The sequence below is a fragment of the Mobula birostris genome, chromosome 9 (genome assembly GCF_030028105.1).
Source record: "Mobula birostris isolate sMobBir1 chromosome 9, sMobBir1.hap1, whole genome shotgun sequence".
Classification (NCBI taxonomy): Eukaryota; Metazoa; Chordata; class Chondrichthyes; order Myliobatiformes; family Myliobatidae; genus Mobula; species Mobula birostris.
The window spans coordinates 56439864-56461675 of NC_092378.1; the positions used below are offsets into that span (position 1 = coordinate 56439864).

General features: G+C 44.5%; 1 protein-coding gene across 2 annotated transcripts in view; it reads right to left on the reverse strand.

Moving 5' to 3' along the window:
- LOC140202786 (A disintegrin and metalloproteinase with thrombospondin motifs 20-like) overlaps window positions 1-21812 on the reverse strand; it is a 618104-nt gene that overhangs the window by 32781 nt on the left and 563511 nt on the right. For both annotated transcript variants that reach the window (XM_072268124.1, XM_072268123.1), the window contains 3 exons: window positions 15771-15865; window positions 14760-14854; window positions 8684-8817 (listed from right to left, as the gene is read on the reverse strand). In XM_072268124.1, coding sequence (XP_072124225.1) covers window positions 8684-8817; window positions 14760-14854; window positions 15771-15865 — 324 coding nt within the window. The remainder of the gene's footprint in view (window positions 1-8683; window positions 8818-14759; window positions 14855-15770; window positions 15866-21812) is intronic.

The window sequence follows — 21812 nt, forward strand, 5'->3', positions numbered from 1 at the left end:
CAGCATATTTTTTGCCGTGCTCCTGGACGTCGAGTGCTGGCAGACAAACACCGCGGCTACGACAGGAATGTCTGACAAGGGGCTGGTGTGAGCTGCTGCAAGGTCAGACCAACCAGTCGCCAGGCTTCCCCGAGGGAAGTTCGAATCCCGCGGCTCCAATAAAACAGAGTCAAAAAGCCCAGCCGAGAGAAATAGCGCAGGGTCTGAGCACTGCTGTGAACTCAAGTTTAACACAGCTAAAGATCTGCGCTTGTAGTAAACGGATTTATTCCCTGTGAACCTCCTCTATCATAAGTACACTGTTCCTCGGTATTGGGCTCAGTCTTACTGGTAACCCTGGCTTACACTCTCTCCCACCAAACAGGAAACAGATGGAAGAATTAGCCCCACTAACCAGGGACATCAAGTCATGGATTCATAACACTACAGCACAGGAACTGGCCCTTCAGCCCATCTAGTCTGTGCTGAACTGCCTAACCCCCTCAACCTGCGCTTGGACCATAGACCTCCATATCTCTCAGGTCCATGTACTTAAACTTCTCTTAAATGTTGACATCCTGGGCTTCCTCCATCCATGACAGTACCTCCAGGGGCACTCAGCAAGACTTCACCCCAATTCCCATACCCCCTCACTGACTCTGAGAAGTCAAATCTCCTACCATGAGCTTTTCCGGCTATAAAAGCCAAGAGGGGTCACTGAGAGCAAATGGGGACATGAGAGACTCCTGATGCAGAAATCCGAAGCATGGTACAAACTGCTGAAGGGACGGCGGGCCAGGCATCATCTGTGATCGATCTTCCATGTAGGCCCTGCATCATCTGATCATCCTGCATTCAAAGTGTATTCAAATTATCTGCTTTCTTTTCAATTATTTAAAATTTTAAATTATTGAGGCTTGATTATGGCAATTGCTCTGCAGGTGACCACAAAAAACTGCAGAGGGTTGTGGACACAGCTCAGCACGCCACAGAAACCAACCTCTCCTCTATGGATTTTGTCTACACTTCCCACGGCCTCAGTAAAGCAGCCAATATAATCAAAGACCACACCCAGAAACATTCTTTAATCCCCCCTCTCCCATCGTGCAGAGGATTCAAACACCTGAAAGCACATACCACCAGGCTCAACGACAACTTCTATCCTACTGTTGTCAGACTCTTGATGGACTTGTACAAAGTAGACTCTTGGCCTCACAATCTATCCCGTTATGATCTTGCACTTCATCGCTTACCCGCACGGCACTTACTCTGTAGTTTTTGCATTTTGCTCTGAGTTTACTGTTTTGCCTTCCTCTGCCTCAGTGCACTGTCTAATGATTTGATCTGTATGAACAGTAGTATGCAAGACAAGCTTTTCACTGTAAACACATACTAAATTGCTGGAGAATCTCAGACTTTTTATTCCTTTCCATGGATGATGTCCAACCTGCTGAGTTCCTTCAGCATTTTGTGTTTTCTTTTTCTGGATTTCCAGCATCTGCAGCATCTCCAGTGTTTTTCACGGTACATGTGACAATAATAAAGCAATACCAAAACCAAACTTAAAGAAGCAAAGTCAGAAATAATTGATAATATTTGCTTAATTCCAAATAGTTCCACAAAAGGAATTTGCACAGCCTGTTCTGTGCCTACAGCCCTCACCATCCCCAGTGACAAAGGTAGATTCTTGTATCCTCTGGGACCAAGCCCTAGGGTTAATTCCCCAGAGGTGACCCTCAGCAACATCCAGTCACAGTGTAATTCTCACATAACTAGTGGTGGTGGTGGGTGGGATGCTTTCACAGCTGACAATATTAGACTTCTTCGATATTGGACTTGCTCTTTGGGGTGTCGATTTGCACAAGTACAAATTAATGTATTAATAGGCAATCTAAGTTTTAAATGTGGTTACTGCCAATGCAGCCTCCCTTCTCCCACTGGGGATCTCTAAACCCAAAGGATGGCTAGATAGCTGTTTTGACCAGCACCCAGGGAAAGGCTGGGATGGGCGATGACTTTAGTCCTGGTAACAGAAATGTTGGAAATCTCTCCTTCTTCAGTTCTCTCCACCCATCGCCTTCATCTTAATCAATGAATAGTAAACAACACAATAGACAGATAAGCGGAGCGTTATTTATTTATTTTTTAATTGTGTGATGCGTCTTCTTTTGCACATTGCTTGTCAGTCTTTGATTATGTATAGTTTTGCATAAACTGAATTATATTTCTTTATTTCACTGTGAATGCCACAAGAAAATGAATCTCAGGGATTTATTTGGTGACGTACATGTACCTTGATAATAAATTTGCTTTGACTTTGTCTCCCTCACTTCCCCTCCCTCCTCCAGCTTGCTGCTACCCTCCTCTCCCTTCTTGCCTCCTTACCCACTCTTTCACCTTCTGCTCTTGTACTCTCTCTCACTCTTTCCCTTGCCGTTGTCCCTCATCCACCTCCCCACTCCCCCTCCCCAGCTCTATCGTGTAAACCAGGAACATCTGGGACAATATTCTAATGGCTACAAGAGATTACCCCAGAGCCCTGTTAAGTCAAATCACGTTTGCTGGCATTTTTCTATATACGTGTATACTGCCAAAGAAGACAATGTTTCCCTGAACCAGGATGTACAGCACAGTGGTAAACATAACACATAATAACGTAGGAAGGTAAGGGGGGGGGGGGGAGCCTCACTTGCCTCAATCTCCTCAGGAAATTGAGGCGCTAATTGCCTTCTTTCTCAGGGAGGTGATATTGAGGGACCAGGTGAGGTTGTCTGTGAAGTGAACTCCCAGCAGCTTGGCGCACTTAACTCTCTCTACAGAGGAGCCATGTATGCACAAAAGGGGATGATTCATCCCATGTATGCGCAAAAGGGGATGATTCATCTGCACTTTCCTGAAGTCCACAGTGATTCCTTAGTCTTTTCCACATTCAGGCTTAGGTTGTTCTTCTCACACCAGTCCTCCAGCCACTCCACTTCCTCTCTGTACTCCGACTCACCATCATTGTTGATGAGGCCAACCACCATTGTGTCATCCGCAAGCCTGATGACACGGTTTGAGCTGGATGCTGTGACGCAGTCATGCGTCAACAGCGTGAACAGCAGCGGGCTGAGCACACAGCCCTGGAGAGCGCTACTGCTCAGAGCAATGGGACTACAGATGTTGATGCCACGTGAACAGACCAGAAAGTATGGACCAGAAGGAGGTGAAAAGATGTGACATAGATGGTCAGGATGAATAAGCTGGAGGAGGTGATGAAAGGCGGTACTTTATGGGGCACATGTGAAGTTTGGGAAAGGAATATGCGAGGGGGTCCCTGAACTGTTGGGATTTGATAGCTGTAGGTTCCGTTGGCAATCCTAGAATATGGATTGAACATGGAATTTTATTTTAATTTTCTCAGCCTCAGCACCGTTGTCAGCTGGAATGTGTTCTGTGTGGTGATACCACTTTTGTCTCAGTCTGTCCGTGCATTCTGGAGTCCTAAACGCACATCTGAGGTTCACTTGCCTGTGTGAAGCTGAGGAAGCATTGCAGATTCTTTCATGAATGGGACTGTTAACAATGAAATTGTGACATCCAGCAGCTGTGGCTCAACTGAGGGGAGATGAGACTCCAGTGAGATGTGAATTCTGGCTGTGGAACACCCTGTCCAGCTCCCCAAAAACTCCTCTTCCTTCTCGTAAGGGACTTTATGTCAAACATTAGAACATTAAAAAATGGAGCAGGAGGAGGCCATCTGAGCCATTGAGATTATTCCTCTATTCAAAGCATGTTGGCTAATCCAATCTTGGCCAAAACACCTCCCTCCTGATCTACCCCTCCTCCCTCCCCACCAAACCCGCAACTCCCTTGTATTTCAAATGTCCCTCGATCTCTATACGGAATAAGTTTAATGTTGCAGGCGCCACAGCTCTTTGGGGTACATGATTTGAATGATTCACCATCTGCTGAGAGAAGACATTCCTCTTCATCTCCGTTTAACATAGGTACCCATTATACTGACACCATGTTGCCCCTGTACCCCCCATTAGGGTAAAAAAAACATCAGAATTCACCCTGTTATTCCCCCTCTGAATCTTATGTTTTGATAAGATGACCTCTTCTTCTTCTAATCTCCATCAGAGTCTGCATTACCTGGTCCACTTCTCTTCACACGTCAGTGCAGTGCAGGTAGGGGTCACCTGACTGATCCTGGGCCTAAGGGGTTGACGTGTGAGGCGGTGGAGCAGGTAATGGTGATTCGAAAATCTTCATTAAATATGAAATAAGAATATCAACCTGTCCCCAGTACTCCCAAGTGCAGTCTCACCTGCGTTAAAATTCTCCACTTTTACACTCCATTCTGTTTGAATCAGTTCTAATGTTTCATTCCTCTTCCCAATGACTTGCATCTGAGTGCTGACCCATTGTGCTTCAGGTATGGAGACCTCTAGATCCTCTTGTACTGCAGCTTTTGCAGTCTTACTCTGCTTAATAATATTTTTTTTGCTTTTTTTATTCTTCCTTCTGAATTTGATAACCTCACGCCTTCCCACATCTGTCAACTTCTTGACCCCCCACTCAGCCCATCTAGATCCCACTGCAGACTCTTTGCACCTTCTTCTCAGCTCTCTTAACTCTTTCCATCAACAGCAAAACTGGTTACTAAGCTGAGAAAGCTGGAGAGCATGGAGAATCAAACCTTTTGAACAGCGTATCAACTCTACCGTCAATTTGTTTGTTTTCAACTTCTGGGCAGGCCAACACAAAAGGCAGAGCCGATGGAAGAACATGGCTCTGCGTATCCTCAACATTTACTGACGCCAGTCACATTCAGACAAAGAAAAAGAGCTATTGACTACTGCTTTCCACCTTCCCTTGTCGAAGGAGCTGCCACTATTCCATCTTGACCGGAAATATCCATGAGAGCATGGCCCCATAACACCTTGACCAGGTCCAAAGGTAACGTCCAGGTGTTGCGAAAAAACATGTGATGGCAAACCCAATGAGACTGGCTGTAGGGATATATGTAGCACTTGAAGACTAGTGACATATTCCCCTAAGTCAATGTAGGTTCTATCAGTGAGAGCTCTTATTCTCGCTGGTTCAAACACCTACCAAAGAGCTGAATTTCACAGGTACAGTAAGCTTGTAGGTGCCCACCCCTGTCAAGAGTTGGTACAAGGACAGCTTTCTCAGTTTTGTAGCAGAGAAACTGGGGTAACTCAACGGGTCAAGGAGCACCTATGGAGGCCGAGAGATGGTCAACATTTCGGGTCAAGACCTTGTCTCAGGGCTGTGTCTCCACTTTCCAGGTCTGCTGATGACAGAGGATGAGTGGTGAGGAGAACACAGAGAGCCTGCAGAGGGTGAATGAATGGGTAAGAAGTATTCCTGAAAAAACAACTAACTCAAAGTCAGAGGAAAAAGTTACCACTGGCTGGAGGGATACTTGGAATGTATTCTAATCCTTCAGCTTCTAGAGGCTAATCCTCTCTGGCACAGTACACTGCCTTCAGGAGGGTGTCCAGCAATGACTTTCTTCCAAGATGGTAAAATTCCATCTTCCTCAGAATATACTTGGTGCAGTTCTACACTGCCATCTTAGAGCGCATCCTCACATCAGACATTACTGTCTGGTTTGGTTAAGCATCCTCTCACAATATGCAAAAAACTGCAGCGAACTGTCAGGGCAGCAGAACAGGTCTTTGTCTTCGCAGTCTACCAGCTCTGCAGGACTTGTAAGTGTCCAGCACAAAGAAGTGAGCGAGAAAAATCATTGCAGACACTACCCACCCTGCAAGATGCCCCTTCCAAAAGCTCTCTTCTGGAACACACTATAAAGTTATAAAAGCAAACACTTAATACCAATTTCAAAGATTCTTCCCCCAGACTGTTATTCTGAGCAACCATTCTAGTTGGACCCTACCACCCTTTCTCTATTGCCCCATCACTGCACCGTGCTGTAAATACTTTAAACTACGCTTTAGAATGCTGTTTACCTTGTAGATAATGTACATGCTGGCATTTATGTACAGTATTTATGCATATTTTATTCCACATCCATACTGTAACCTCTGACTTCATACTTCATGTGCTTTATGAATATTGTTGTTTTATGTTGCCGGTCACGCCCTGACCAATACACCACAGCAAGTTCCTGATACGTGTAAGTGTATACAGCAAATAAAACTGATCCTCGATCCTTCCATTGGGAGCGAAGTTTGCTCATAATTTCACATTGTTTGGTTCCTCAGAGAAGGCAGCAGTTCTCTTCGGCACCCTATGACAGCTATGGTGGATGGATGGTGAGAAACAACTGGCTACACAAGTGGCAGGCACTGATCACCGATAACAATAGACAGGCAGAGAGTCTAACCACTTTGCTTGGCCAACGTTAGAGAACCGAATGTCAAATTTCTGGGAGAAACCAACCCTGAGAAACAATCCAAGCTAGCAGGTATGCAGAGCAATTCAAAGAATGTGTGCTCCTCTCCTCATCATTCCACAGAACGTTACCACCATCTATAAGTCAGGAGTATGACTGATTAACCTCCACTTGCTTGGACAAATGTAGCTTAAAAAAAACTCTTAAAGCCATACGACATTCAGACCCAAGGCAGTTCCATTCTTCACTTGGATAATTCCGGTTATCAAACCTGAGGTAAGGTCTTTCAACTGAAATATTAGCTCTCTTTCTCTTCTCACTGGTCTGACCTACTGATTATTTCCAAGGTTGGTGAGGCCATATTAGGAGTTTTGTGTACAGTTCTAGTCACCTACCTACAAGAAAGATATCAATAAGCTTGAAAGAAAGCTGAGAAAATTGACACAGATCTTGCCAGGGTGTGAGTACTTGAATTGTAGGGAAAGACTGAATATGTTCGGACATTTTTCCTTGTAGTGCAGGAGAATGAGTGACAATCTTATTGAGACACACACACACACACACACACACACACACACACACACACACACACACACACACACACACACAATTATGAGGGGTATAGATAGGGTGAATGTATGCAGACATTTTCTCCCCGGGTTGGCTGAGACTACAGTTAGAGGTTATAGACTTAGGGTGAAAATGGGGTATTCAAGGGAACATGAGGGAGAACATCTTCACTCAGAGGGCAGAATAGCTGTAGAACAAGCTGCCAGCATAAGTGGTAGATATGGATTTGAGTGTAACATTTGAGAGAAGTTTGGATAAGTACATGGATGCAAGGGTTATGGAGGGCAATGATCCAAGTGCAGGTAGCTTTATGCTGAAGACCAGGCTGGCACAGACTAGATGGGCTGAGGCTTTCTGTTCTATCGTGTTTTGTGATTCTATGAAAGAAATATTAGGATAACACCTTCTTAATATCACGGAACTTCATTATTCCTTCACCATCTGTTGGTTTAGGTACTTGGCAAGATCTGCACCATGGAGGGGCAGTGAGGAAGGCTGGCGCTGTTCCCCACCCCCAACAACAACCACAGACTTTGAGCAATTTCTTTAAACACTGAAACATGTTCTTATCATGTTGTGGTCTCCAGGATATGACCCAAATTGACAACATTATGTAAAGCAATGACTATATTAATATATAAGTTTATTGGCTGTAAAACATATTTGGTGTCATAAGGTCGTGTAATACACTTCCTCATTTCTGGTTGAAAGCAGCTGTCATCCTCACAGCACCCACCACCTTTTACAGTACTCACACCGTTTCACCTCTCACTAACTCAGCAGAGGTGGCAAGCCATGTTCGTTATTAAAAACACTTCTACTAGATCTGTGACTATCAAAATGGCCACTCAGTCCATCATGTTCATGCCAGCAGGACGAAACCATTCAGACTAATCCCACTCCCCAGCTCTCCATTTCTTCTCCCACTGCTTCCACAATATACAAATGACTTCCCTCACTCTTTAGCCGCTGAGTTACAAGGGGAGGCAATTATTTTTTGCACCACTACACTCCACCAATTATAGCACATAACAGAGAAGAGTACAGGCCTTTCAGTCCACAACGTGGTGCTGCACTGATTAAACTAGTAATTAAATCCCATCTGCCTGCTGATGTCCATAATTCCTCTATCCTCTGCACATTGACAGCCAGAAACCTTTTCTCAGGGTGGAAGTGGATAATATGCAGGTATAATTTTAAGATGAATGGAGGAAAGTATAAAGGGGATGTCAGGGGTATATATTTTTAACACAGAGAGCGGTGTGTGTGTGTGGAACGCACTATTAGAGGCAGATACATTAGGGATGTTTAAGAAACTCTCAGGTAGGTACATGGATGATGGAAAAATGGAGAGCTATGTGAAAAGGAAAGGTCTGATTGATTTTAGAGTGGGTTAAAAGATCAGCACAACATTGTAGGCCAAAGAGCCTGAGCTGTACTGTACCGTTCTATGTTCTGCCTTCTATTTATGTGCCGATTTCAGATCCTCTCGAACGCATTTATCGTATCTGCTTTCATCAACTCCTCCAGTAGCATATTTCAAGCATCCACCAGTCTCTGTGTAAAATGCCCATCTCCTTTGAACCTATCCCCATCTCAGATGGTTATATTTTACACCATTTAATCAAATCTCCCTTCATGAAAAATAACATCTGCCTGCCATTTCAGAAATTATTTCTAATCCATTGCTTTCTGCTTGGTCTTTCCTCCACCCTGTAAAACATTAGATTTTCCAGCAAAATGTTTGATGAGCAAAATACTTACTTATGACGCGCATTGAGCTGATGTCAACCCGTATTCTGCGAAACACTGTGTATCCCGCTGCCAGGTAATCATTTCTGCAGGAGCAGTCCTCTTTTCTGTGTCCATTATAAGGACATTCATAAGGGTTTCTCAGCCTGAAGTAGAAACAACTGTTAGCAATCTTTCTCCCGCCCCACTGATGTCCTGGCCATCAGCTGACCTTTGCATTTGGAATTATTCAGGGCTTTTATAAGTGACATAATCTGCCTCATGAGACAGCAGTAATGTGAGATATTCTTCAGATGCTCGATGTCTTGAGCAGCACAACAAAATGCTAGAGGAACTCAGCAGTTCAGGCAGCATCTATGGAAAGGAATAAACAGTCGATATTTCAGTCGGCTGTTAATTCCACTCCTTTTTTCTCAAAGTAAACTTTATTCATAATAACAATTATTTACAAGTATAAGCCATGTAATGCCTTTTCATTCTTTACATTGTTAGTCAATGCTTTCCGTACAGTTCTGTTACATTCCTACACCTCAATCACACTGCTGCCTCTCGTATGGCCCTCTGGGATGGTATACTATTACAATGACGAAGGCTCTTCCTCACCCACCCAGGCCATTTCACTCCTGGTGAAGGGTCTTGACCTGGAACACTGTTTATTCCCCTCCATTGATGCTGCCCGACTTGCTAAGTTCCTCTAGCAATTCAGACTCAGTGCTTGCACACACACACACAGGTTTGTGCTCTCGAGCAATGATGGCGTGATAATGGCTCAGGCCAAACAGTCACACACGCCAATAGTATTATAGTAGGGTTACCAACGTCAAATGAAAGAAGAGCAAGTTCCTCTAGCAATTCAGACTCAGTGCTTGCACACACACACACAGGTTTGTGCTCTCGAGCAATGATGGCGTGATAATGGCTCAGGCCAAACAGTCACACACGCCAATAGTATTATAGTAGGGTTACCAACGTCAAATGAAAGAAGAGCAAGTTCCTCTAGCAATTCAGACTCAGTGCTTGCACACACACACACAGGTTTGTGCTCTCGAGCAATGATGGCGTGATAATGGCTCAGGCCAAACAGTCACACACGCCAATAGTATTATAGTAGGGTTACCAACGTCAAATGAAAGAAGAGCAAGTTCCTCTAGCAATTCAGACTCAGTGCTTGCACACACACACACAGGTTTGTGCTCTCGAGCAATGATGGCGTGATAATGGCTCAGGCCAAACAGTCACACACGCCAATAGTATTATAGTAGGGTTACCAACGTCAAATGAAAGAAGAGCAGGTTCTTAACAATGAAGTTCTTTGGATGCCTGAGCCACCAACTTGCACACAACGACCACATGGTGTAGCAGTTAGCGCAACAGCGATACATCACTGGCAATCACCAGTCGAAGCTTGATTCCTGCCACTGTCTGTAAGGAGTTTTTGATTGTTTTCTCTGTGACTGCTCCAGTTTCCCTCCACGTTCCAAACATGTACTGTTAGTTAATAAGTTGTGGGCATGCTATGTTGGCGCCGGAATTGTGGTGGAAGGGAAGAAACTGTGCCAAAAGTGTTCAGTGTGTGTCTTTGAGTTCCTGTACCTCTCCCCTGATGGCAGTAAAGCGAAGAGGGCATGGCCTGGGCAGTGAGAGTCCTTCAAGATGGATGCCGCCTTCTTGAGGCACTGCCTTTAGAAGATGCTTTTGATCGTGGGGAGGTCTGCGCCCGTGATGGATCTGGCTGAGTCTACAACCCTCCTCAGCCTCTTTCGATCCTGTGCAGCGGTGCCTCTGTACCAGGCACAAGATTCCAGGTTCAAAATCGAGATTCAAGTTTGCTTATCGCATGTACATCGAAACATACAGTGAAATGTGTTGTTTAACCAGTCAGAATGCTCTCCACAGAACACGTGTATTAATTTGCTGGAGTCTTTGGTGACATAATAAATCTCCTCACACCCCTAATGAAGTATAGTTGTTGGTGTGCGCTCTTCGTGGTTGTCTCGATATCTTGGGCCCCGGATAGATGCACTTCGGTTTGTCTAAAACTTGTTGGTCTTGCAGTGTGAGGAGATGTCCACAGATGAATGCTGCCGCCACATATTCCAGGGTTCAGCCACAGCAAAGGCTCCATCATCAGTACGTGGAATAGGGTCTTGCTGCCACAGAACTCTGTGAGAGGGGCTGGGCCCTGTGTAACAGCTTCTCGGACCCTTCCCGGGGCTGTTGTTTAGGGAGTGAATGTGAGTGGCATGGATACATTGTAGGAGAATGCATCAGACTGATGGACCAATGACAGCAGAGAAAGGATTTACTAATTCTATTACCTGTAGAAACTCGGAGGTCACTTTATTAGGTACACCTGCTTGTTACCTCAAGTATCTGATCAGCCAGTCACGTGGCAGCAGCTCCATGCAAAAAAGCATGCAGACATGGTCAAGAGGTTCAGTTGTTGTTCAGAATGGGGAGGAAATGTTACTCAGTGATGTTGACCGTGGAATGACTGTTGTTAGTAGATGGGATGGTTTGAGTATCTCAGAAATTGCTGATCTCCTGGGATTTTCATGCACAACAGACTCTAAAGTTTACAGAGAATGGTGTGAAAAACAAACAAAAAAATCCACAGAGCAGCAGTTCTGTGGGCAAAAGTGCCTTGTTAATGAGAGAGGTCAGAGAAGAATAGTCAGACTGGTTCAGCAGACAGGAACGTGACAGTAACTCAGATAACTACACTTTATAACAGAGTTGTGCAGAAGAGCATCTCTGAATGCACAACACGTCATACCTTGAAGTGGAAGACCAGCAACAGAAGGCCATGGACATGCACTCAGGAGCCACTTTATTAGGTACAAGAGCTACCTAATACGGTGGCCATTGAGTGTACTTTTCTATGACCCTAACCCCAAATATTTGGTGGCTACTGCCACACCATTAGATGACTGGAAGTCAGCAAACATAGATGTGACTTGAAGGCTTTTACAGATCTGGGCCTGTATTGAGGGCTCTGGGTCCGTACTCGCCAGAGTCTAGAAGAATGAGGGGGATCTTATTAAAGTCTAACAAATATTGAAAGGCCTGGGTAGAGTAGAATTGAAGAGGATGCTTACAATGAAACCAGAGGTTACAACCTCAGAAAAGAAGGATCTCCCTTTAGAACAGAGATGAGGAGGAATTTCCTTAGCTGGAAGATGCTGAATGTGTGGAATTCATTGACACGGACGGGTGTGGATGTTGATAGATTCTTGATTAGCAAGGGAGTCAAAGGTTTTGGGGAGAAACTCGGAGAATGGAGTTGAGAGGGAAAATAAACCAGTCATGATTAAACAGTGGAGCAGATGGCTTAATTCTGCTCCTGTGTCTTACAGTTGTTTGTTTATAAAAGTTTGTAGAGATAATCCAGGTGATTACAAGTCAAAAATAGTTGGCATGGATATTTTAGGGGGAGGTCCTATCTGGCCAATATAATGGAATGTTTTGAAGAAGTAAGGAAACGGTGGTTCTTGTCCACATGGATGTCTGTGAGACCCTGGTCATGACTGGAAAGTATCCAGGGCAGGCTGGAAAAATGTACCCAAAGTTGGATTGTTGATAAAAGGCCAAGGATGATGTTAGATAGTTATCTCCGTGATTGGAAACCTGTGACATAGGGATTGGTACTGGAGGAGACACAAGGGTCACAAGATATTGGAAATCCACGTCAACAGACACAAAAAGCTGGAGGAACTCAGCGGGTGTAGCAGCATCTATGGAGGGAAATGAACAGTCCATGTTTCAGGCTGAGACCCTTCAGCAGGACCAGAAACGAATAGAACAGAAACCAGAATAAAAGGGTGGGAGGGAAACGGAAGACTGGCCAATCCTGGTGAAGCGTGTTGGCCCAAAATATCAACTATTCATTTTTCTCTATAGATGCATGCTGACCTTCTGAGTTCTTCCAATGTTTTGTATCTGTTGGTACTGGAGGAGATATGATTGTTAAGTATGCCATGACACAGTACTTGGCAGTATTTACAGTCAGCAGGTTCAAGGTGGGTTTCAAGTGAGATGGAAGGATCTGCAGAAGGAAGATGAAATCATGTGGCCTACAATTTAAAGGCTTGGCTCCCGATGGGGGAAACATTGACTTTCAAAGTGAGCAAAGAGCAGAGTTGGTGCAGACACCTTATAAGAGACAAATCACAGAGGTGGGAACCCCTGGGACACTAGTGCAATTTGTAAATAAGCAAGGGGACTTTAAAATCAAAGGAATAGCTAATGCTAGGACCTCAAAGAACTTTACACACACACACACACACACACACACACACACACACACACACACACACACACACACACACACACACACACACAGGAGTGATGGGTGAAACATGATTAGAATGAGAATTATAGAATTGAAGACAAAGGAAGCAGGCCTTTTGGCCCATCTTGTCTATGCTAACCAGTGGGCACTACGTATTAAACTGAATTAAGCATAAGTTAGGATGATGGGAGCAGCAGTTCAGGTAGATCTGCACTTCCTGTGCTGTAGAATGAAGGAGGCTGCCACAGTGAACTCTGGAGACAGTAAAGTTATGGGCAAGGGGATGTTGTGCTGTAGGAAGGCTGGCTTCCAGCTGACAGGCTGAAGGGAGGCCAGCACCACCTACGAGATGGTGCTCAGGACCAAACTCTGCAATTCAGTTCTCACATACAAACACACTGCTGGACTGCCGAACATGCATTCCTCAACAACATCATTTATATCGTCTGGTGTCTGTTCTTGCTGTGGTCAAGCAATGACATTAATATCAGATAATCAGAATTAGAATCAGAGTCAGCTTTACGATCACTGAAGTATGTCATAAAATCTGTTATTTCGTGGCAGCAGTACAATGAACTAAAATAAGAAATGTATATACTGTGAGTTCTAGACACAGCAGACTAGCACATTTTGACCCAATTAAGAGAGCATCCCAATTAATTCAATTTTCATGAGAATAGTTTAAAAGGTATAAAAAAAAGACAAGCTGAGTAACAAGTTATGTATTTAAGGGAAATATGGAACAAATTAGAACACTACAAATAGTACTACAGAACTACATATAAAACTGTGTATTAGTTACTATTTGTTATTGATGGAGGAATTCATTCAGTGTATGCTGCCTTGTTCTTTTGACTGACCATATATGAACAAAATCAGCAGCACCTAGTGCAGATAATGGACTGCCTTCATACAATGCTATCGACAATTGCATCCTCCAAATCTTTATTTTCGTTGTAACATTCAAGGTGATTGTCGATACCTTCAAATTCTTCATAGTTCCTAACTTACTGAAGTAGTGGAATTGTTTCATTTTCACTTCAAGCCGTTTCTGGCATCTCCAAACGTGAATGCTTGAAACTGCAGTCAGCAAAACAGCTCTGAATTGCTTTACTGCTTATTTTTCTCCAACTGCCAGTGACAAAAATCATTGCTTTTGAAAGCAAAGACATGCTGTTTCAAAACTGTTCACTTTAAGTACAGTGTAGTGTCTAACGGCCATACAAGTGCGCGCAAATGACGCTAGTTAGAAACTGTTCAGCAAGGCTGATGCCCCATTGAGCGGCATATTATCCCAAATAAACAAAGGGAATCTCGGCAATTTTCTCAATTAGTTTTTGTTCTTTAAGAGTTGTCCCAAATGAGCAGCTGCACAATTAACTGGAATCTATTGTATTTAAATTAAAGAAATAGTGCATTAGGGTGCACTATGATCTCTTTAATGCACCGTTTCATTTTCTCTGTAAGTGTAACACTTTATTCCGCACTCTTGTCGTTTTTCTGTATTACGTTAATACAGTGTTGCAATGATTGGATCAGTATGAACACAATGCAGGACAATATTTTCACTGTACTTTGGTACATGTCTCAATAACTTGCATTCGTCTGTGATGCAAGAGGTGTATTTTAACGTTAGTTGGTAGTAAAGGGTTTGCATCATCCTAAATAAGTGAAAGAAAGCACTCCAAATGCCTGTTTGCTCTTCCTTTGTCCCGACTGGGATGATATCCAAAACACTCAGATTACATGAACACAGAGTGAGGTGACATTTTGCCAGTAAATCAGACAAAAACTTACCTGTATCCATAAACTTCAGAATAATTGTCTGCCTCTCCACTGGATAGCGTTACATATTCCCGAGGATAATCAGAATGCATTCCTGCACAGTATACCTGGAAGTCAAGGCATTAATATAATGACATTACAGTCCTGATTCTGAGTGAACAGTGATCAGTTTGTAGAGACTCATAAAGCATGGTAACAGGACATTCAGCCCTATTGGTCTCTGCCAGCCACAAAGCCCCATCTATCTGGTCTCATCTACCAGTGTTTGGCCCACAGCCTTCTAAACACTTACTATCCACGTACCCATCCGACTGTTATTATACTTGCCTCAACCATTTCTTCTGACACCTCATTCTATATATGACAACCCTCTGCGTGAGAATGTTGCCCCTCAAGATTCTATTTAAACTTTCCTGTCTCACCTTTAAACCTGTGCCTTCTAGCTCTGAAACACAAGATATTCTGCAGATGCTGGAAATATTGAGCAACACACACAAGATGCTGGAGGAACTCAGCAGATCGGACAGCATCTTTGAAGGAGAGTAAACAGTCAACACCTTGGGCTGTGGCTCTTCCTCAGAGCTCCTTCTAATTCTTGATACCCCAACCCTAGGAAAAAGACTGTGTGCATTCACACTATCTATGCTTCACATTTTGTACCCATCCAAAGAATGAAGTCTTAGCCTGTCCAACTTTTCCCTATAATTCAGTCCCTCATATCTTTGTAAGTCTTTTCTACATTGTTTCCAGTTTGATATCACCTTGCCTAGGGTGGGCAAAGAAAACCGAACACAACACTCTGAGTGTGGTCTCACTAATATCATGTGCAACTGCACCATGACCTCCCAATCTTTATTCTGTACTCACTGCCTTGAATTGCAAAGGCCAGTGAGCTAAGAGGCTCTTCACCACCCTGTCTATCTCTGATGCTTCTTTCAGGGAACCATGCACTTTCACTCCATCCCTCTGTTCCACAACTCTCCCTCTCCCCAGGGCCCTGCCATTCACTAGAAGACACATTACCTTGATGAGTTTGCCTTCGATGTTTAGCAGGTACTCTCCATCCCTTTGCACTTCCTTTGTCTTCTGGATTTCACTGCAACTTGCTGAAACGCTGCCTTTAAAACATTAAGGTTTATACGTGTCATCCACGGGAACACTAGATCCAAGACCCGAGTTTATTTATCTCGTGTACACCAAAACACACAGTGAAATGCATTGTTTGTGTTAACACCCAAAATACTTGAGTGTGCAGCATCAGGCATGGGACAATGTGTATCCACCTGGATGGGAGAAAAGGGTGGCACTGGCACCTAAAGAAGGTGTTCTCAAAGGTGGGGACTAGAGGCTAGTGCCCATGATGGAGCTGGCTGAGTTTACATCATCACCATGGTGTGTGTTGCAGGACATAATGACCAGCATACTCTTCTAATATATGGGAAAGTATTGCCAACAACTTATGGAGAAAGCCAAGCAGCTAAGAATTTCTGTCACACTCCCCTGTAATACGTAAGGACCTCTGGTATTTTTGTTTTCTGTGGGATTTAAGGAGAGTTCAAACTTTACACCCGAGACACATTTGTTATGTTTCTGTTCCGACATGAATTTTACGAAGTAAACATAGATGCCACTGCCTATAAAACTTACTACTGCTGTACGCTCCTTAGGATTTGTATGTCTCCGTCAACCCTCACTAATTTTTATTGATTCTCCATGAAAAGCATCCTATCTGGATGCATAATGATTTGGTATGGCAACTGCTCTATATGTGACCACAAGAGACTGCGGGAAGTTGTAGACACAGCTCAGCACATCACAGAAAACACTTATCACCGAGCTCAAGGATAGCTTCTATACTGCTGTTAAAATAATATCAAATGGTTCCCTGGTAAGTTATGACAGACTCTTGATCTCACAATCTAACTCATTATGATCTTGCACCTTATTGTTCATCTGCACTGCACTTTCTCTGTAGCTTTTACACATCATTCTGCATTGTTACTGATTTACCTTTTCTACCTCAATACACTGTGTGATGATTTGATCTGTATGAATAGAATACAACATAAGATTTTCACTGTATCTTGGTACATGTGACAATAATAAACTAATTCCAGTTCCTTTCCTAATAATTTTATTAACAAAAGGTCTGTTGGTACACATTTCCTCATGAATAATATGTTCAGGGAGGCTGCCGGCTGTGGGAATTCATAAGCAGTGCATAGTTTATTGAACAATGAACTTGGCTTGAGCAGCCGTGTGGTCCTCATGTTTAGGACTTGTTCCAGCTCCGCTGCCTGTGAACCGAGACCACCAGCAGTCATTCTCTTATGGTATGGGCTATAGAGCAGTGAGAGGCTGCGACTGGCAGGGCTCCGATTGGACGGTCATTACCTCATCCTGCTGTGGTCACTGGCCGGCAGGTCAGTCCACTGCCCTCGCATAATGTATCGAGTTGGTTCTTTTGGCCAAGTATTTGTGTGGCAGGGAATCCGTGCTGGTGTTCTGTTCAAACACGGGAGGAGAGGGTGGGGGCAGGGACTGAATCAAACTCTTGCTCCCCCTCAAGCACAGCTTTGTGCAAAGCCCTCCCACAATGTGCGATTCACTGACACAAAAACCTATAGCTTAGATGACTTCCTCGCAATTTAAAGGGTGGAATAAGAAACTTTCCAATTAAGTGGTGTACAAGCAATAAAAGTAATTAAAGACATGTATAGCAACCATGCAGCAGCCAGATTTGGAACCAAACTACAGTAGAAAAGCATCCAGATTGCTGCTTCTTATTGTGCTTTTATTTCCTTCTAGTTTTAGCTTTCTTCATGCTTGCTTGTATGTTTAGTAACTTGTTGATTTGCTTCTAGCCCTAAATAATAGGTACTACAGGAAACATACCAGCATAGGTAGAAAATTAACTGACTGGCAGGAGGCAAAGAGTGGCAATAAAGGAGGCCTTTTCTGGTTGGCTGCCCATGACTAGTGGGGTTCTGCAAGAGGAGGTGTTGGGGTCACTTCTTTCATGTTATATGTTAATGACTTGGATGATAGAATTGATTGCGTTGTCCCCAAGTTTGTGGATGATAGGAAGGTTAGTGAAAGCCAGGTTGCAGACAGCCTGTAGAAGCACTCAGACAGATTCGAAGAATGAGCAAAGAAGTGGCAGATGAAATAGAGTGTGGGGAATTGTATGATCGTGCACCTTTGTAGGAGGAGTAAAGGTGCAGACTGTTTTCTAAGCTGGAAGAAGATTCAGATATCAGAGGTGCAAAAGGACTTGGAAGTCTTTGTGCAAGATTTCCCTCAAGATTAACTTACAGGTTGAGTCGATGGTACAGAAGGCAAATGCAATGTTAGCATTCATTTCAAGAAAACTAGATTATAAAAGCAAGGATATAATACTGAGGCTTTTTAAAGCATTGGTCAGACTGCACTTGGAATCATTGTGAGCAGCTTTAGGCCACTTATCGAAGAAAGGATGTACTGGTGTAGGTAAAGTGATTGGTGGAAATGTACACAATTAACAACCACCGATATTGAGTTGGGGTTCCTTTTAAGAGGCTGGTCTAACATGACAATGTAATTACATAAAGTACTTTCACCACACTTTGTGTTCAGTGGTGGAGTATAAAATTGAGTTGTTATGGCTTTTCTTAAACATAAAGTGTCTCACATTGTTTTATTTATGAAAACCTACATTGGTGACCCTGAACACAAGGAAATCTGCAGACGCTACCTGGACTATTCCTCTTCCCACTCTGTCTCTTGCAAGAATGCCATCCCCTTCTCGCAATTCCTCCGTCTCCACCGCATCTGCTCTCAGGATGAGGCTTTTCTTTCCAGAATGAAGGAGATGTCCTCCGTTTTTAAAGAAAGGGGCTTCCCTTCCTCCACCATCAACTCTGCTCTCAAATGCATCTCCCCCATTTCACGCACATCTGTTCTCACCCCATCCTCCCGCCACCCCACTAGGAATAGGGTTCCCCTTGTCCTCACCTACCAGCCCACCAGCCTCCGGGTCCAACATATAATTCTCCGTAACTTCCACCACCTCCAACAGGATCCCACCACTAAGCACATCTTTCCCTCCCCCCTCCCACTTATCGCAAGGATCGCTCCCTACGCGACTCCTTTGTCCATTCGTCCCCCCCATCCCTCCCCACTGATCTCCCTCCTGGCACTTATCCTTGTAAGCGGAACAAGTGCTACACATGCCCTTACACTTCCTCCCTTACCACCATTCAGGGCCCCAGACAGTCCTTCCAGGTGAGGTGACACTTCACCTGTGAGTCGGCTGGGGTGATATACTGCGTCTGGTGCTCCCGATGTGGCCTTTTATATATTGGCGAGACCCGACGCAGACTGGGAGACCATTTCGCTGAAAACCTATGCTCTGTCTGCCAGAGAAAACAGGATCTCCCAGTGGCCACACATTTTAATTCAAAGTCCCATTCCCATTCTGATATGTCTATCCACTGCCTCCTCTACTGTCAAGATGAAGCTGCACTCAGGTTGGAGGAACATCACCTTATATTCTGTCTGGATAGCCTCCAACCTGATGGTGTGAATATTGACTTCTTCTAACTTCTGTTAATGCCTCACCTCCCCCTCGTACCCCATCCGTTATTTATTTTTATACACACATTCTTTCTCCCTCTCTCCTTTTTCTCCCTTTGTCCCTCTGACTATACCCCTTGCCCATCCTCTGGGCTTCCCCCCTCCCCTCCTTTCTTTCCCTAGGCCTCCTGTCCCATGATCCTCTCATATCCCCTTTGCCAATCGCCTGTCCAGCTCTTGGCTCCATCCCTCCCCCTCCTGTCTTCTCCTATCATTTTGGATCTCCCCCTCCCCCTCCAACTTTCAAATCCCTTACTCACTCTTCCTTCAGTTAGTCCTGATGAAGGGTCTCAGCCCGAAACGTCAACTGTACCATTTCCTATAGATGCTGCCTGGCCTGCTGCATTCATCAGCAATTTTTGTGTGTGTTGGTGACCCTGAAGCTCTAGGACGGTTTCGGAGCTATTCAACACGTTGGACAAAGCAGTCACTTTGAAACTGCCAGAGTTTTGGAGAAAAATGCCATTGCTTGGTTTGTCCAAGCCGAGGCCCAATTCACACTGTGAGAAATTATCGCCAATGACACCAGATTCTACTATGTGGTAGCATCACTAGAAACTCAACAGCTGCAAGAGTGGTGAGCCTACTGGGACACCCTCCTGAACTGATCGCTGAAATCTCACCTTTTACAAGGAACTTGCTAAATTGGCTGGTAGTCTACACTCAGTGAGGCAGCGGTGCCTCATTCCTCCTCCTTTCTCTACCTCAATAAGCCCTGTCAGCAAATCCCACATAAGGATGCCTGCAGCTGCAAAGCAGACAATGCCAGGTCTGTGTTTTTTCCACGCTTGCTTTGGTACAAGTGCTAGTAAGTGCTGACCGCCTTGCAGCTTCAACAGTGCCAGTGGACTGGTACATCAGAGGTCTATGGAGACCATGGGTTCCAGCTGCCTGAGTCGTCTACTGTTGTTTAAAGACACCCTTTCTGGGCAACACTTCCTTTGTGACACGGGTCCTGCCAGCAACACCTATTGATGACAAGACAAAGAGCAACGAAACCTCACTGGAGGCTGCCAGTGGCAGCAGGAGCCAGATTTATGGGACAGAATGGGTGATGTCTGCTTTGGTGGGCAACATTACACATGGCACTTTGTCCTGGCTAAAGTGGCTATACCTCTGCTCAGTGCAGATTTCCTGTGTGCCCAGGGACTATTAGTCGATCTTAAGGACTGTTGGCTTATGGCTGTCAAGGAGCTTGGGTTGTTACCCTGCTCCCCCAGTAATTTCCCACAATGACTCTGTGTGTTTGTGAGTGGGTGAGAGAGTCTGTGTGAGTGTGAGACTCTGTGTGAGTGTGTGAGAAAGTATGCATGTGAGTTTACTCCATTGCTGGGCGAATTTCCAGACCTTACCAAGTCCACGTTTTCCACTACAGTCACAAAACACCGGGTCGAGCGCCACATTTCTACAACTGGCCCATCAGTCCACACCCGTGCGTGTAGACTAGACCCAGAAAAGCTGGCAACCTCAAAAACTGAGATTGCCAACAGGGCAAGACTTACCATTGTAGGCTGGTTGAATAGCCCCTGGGCTTCCCCCTCCGTATGGTCCCCAAGTCCGATGCTGGTCGCTGCCCCTGTGGCGATTACTGACACCTTAATGAAGTCACCACCCCCGGTTGTTACCCAGTCCCACACATCGAGACTTTTCGGCACGCTTAGCCAGAAAGTTAATTTTTTCCAAAGTCGATCTCGTTAGCAGCTACCATTAGGAGTCTGTGTGCTTGGAGGACTTTCCTGAAACAGCTGTGTAACCCGGTTTGGCCTTTTTGAGTTTCTGCGCATTCTGGCTGAACAATGCAGTACAGACTTTCCAACGGTTGATGGACTCTGTATTAAAAGACTTAGATTTTCTTTTCGTTATCTGGATGACATCCTTGTTGCCAATGTCTTGAAATCCAAACATGTATCTCGTCTCTGCACACTTCACGAGTGCTTAGGCCAACACTGGTTGATTATTAACCCTGCTAAAGGCCAGTTTGGGTTGTTAACCATTGACTTTCTCGGCTATTGCATCTCCACAGAAGGTTTGAAACCCCTCCTATCAAAGGTACCTATTATTACGGACTTCACTCTGCTCTACGCTACTAAAAACTATAGGAGCTTATAGGCATGGTGAATTTCTATCACCACTTCATTCCATGAGCTGCTGAACTTATGCTCCCCCTGTGTAGTGCCTTAAAGGCAATATCTCTAATCAAATGCTTGACCAGTCAGCGGACATGACCAGAGCATTTGACGATACCATACGAGCTCTTCCTAACGCAACCCTACTGGTGCATCCACTCCGCAACGCACCCATAGCCATTACTACTGATGCTTCAGACCATGCTGCGGGTGCTGTGCACAAGTAGTTGGGTTGAAGGTGTGTGGCAGCCTCTTGACTTCTTCAGTGGCAGCTCCATTCCCACCCCCCGGAAGAAAAAGACAGCACATTTGGCTGTGAGCTTCT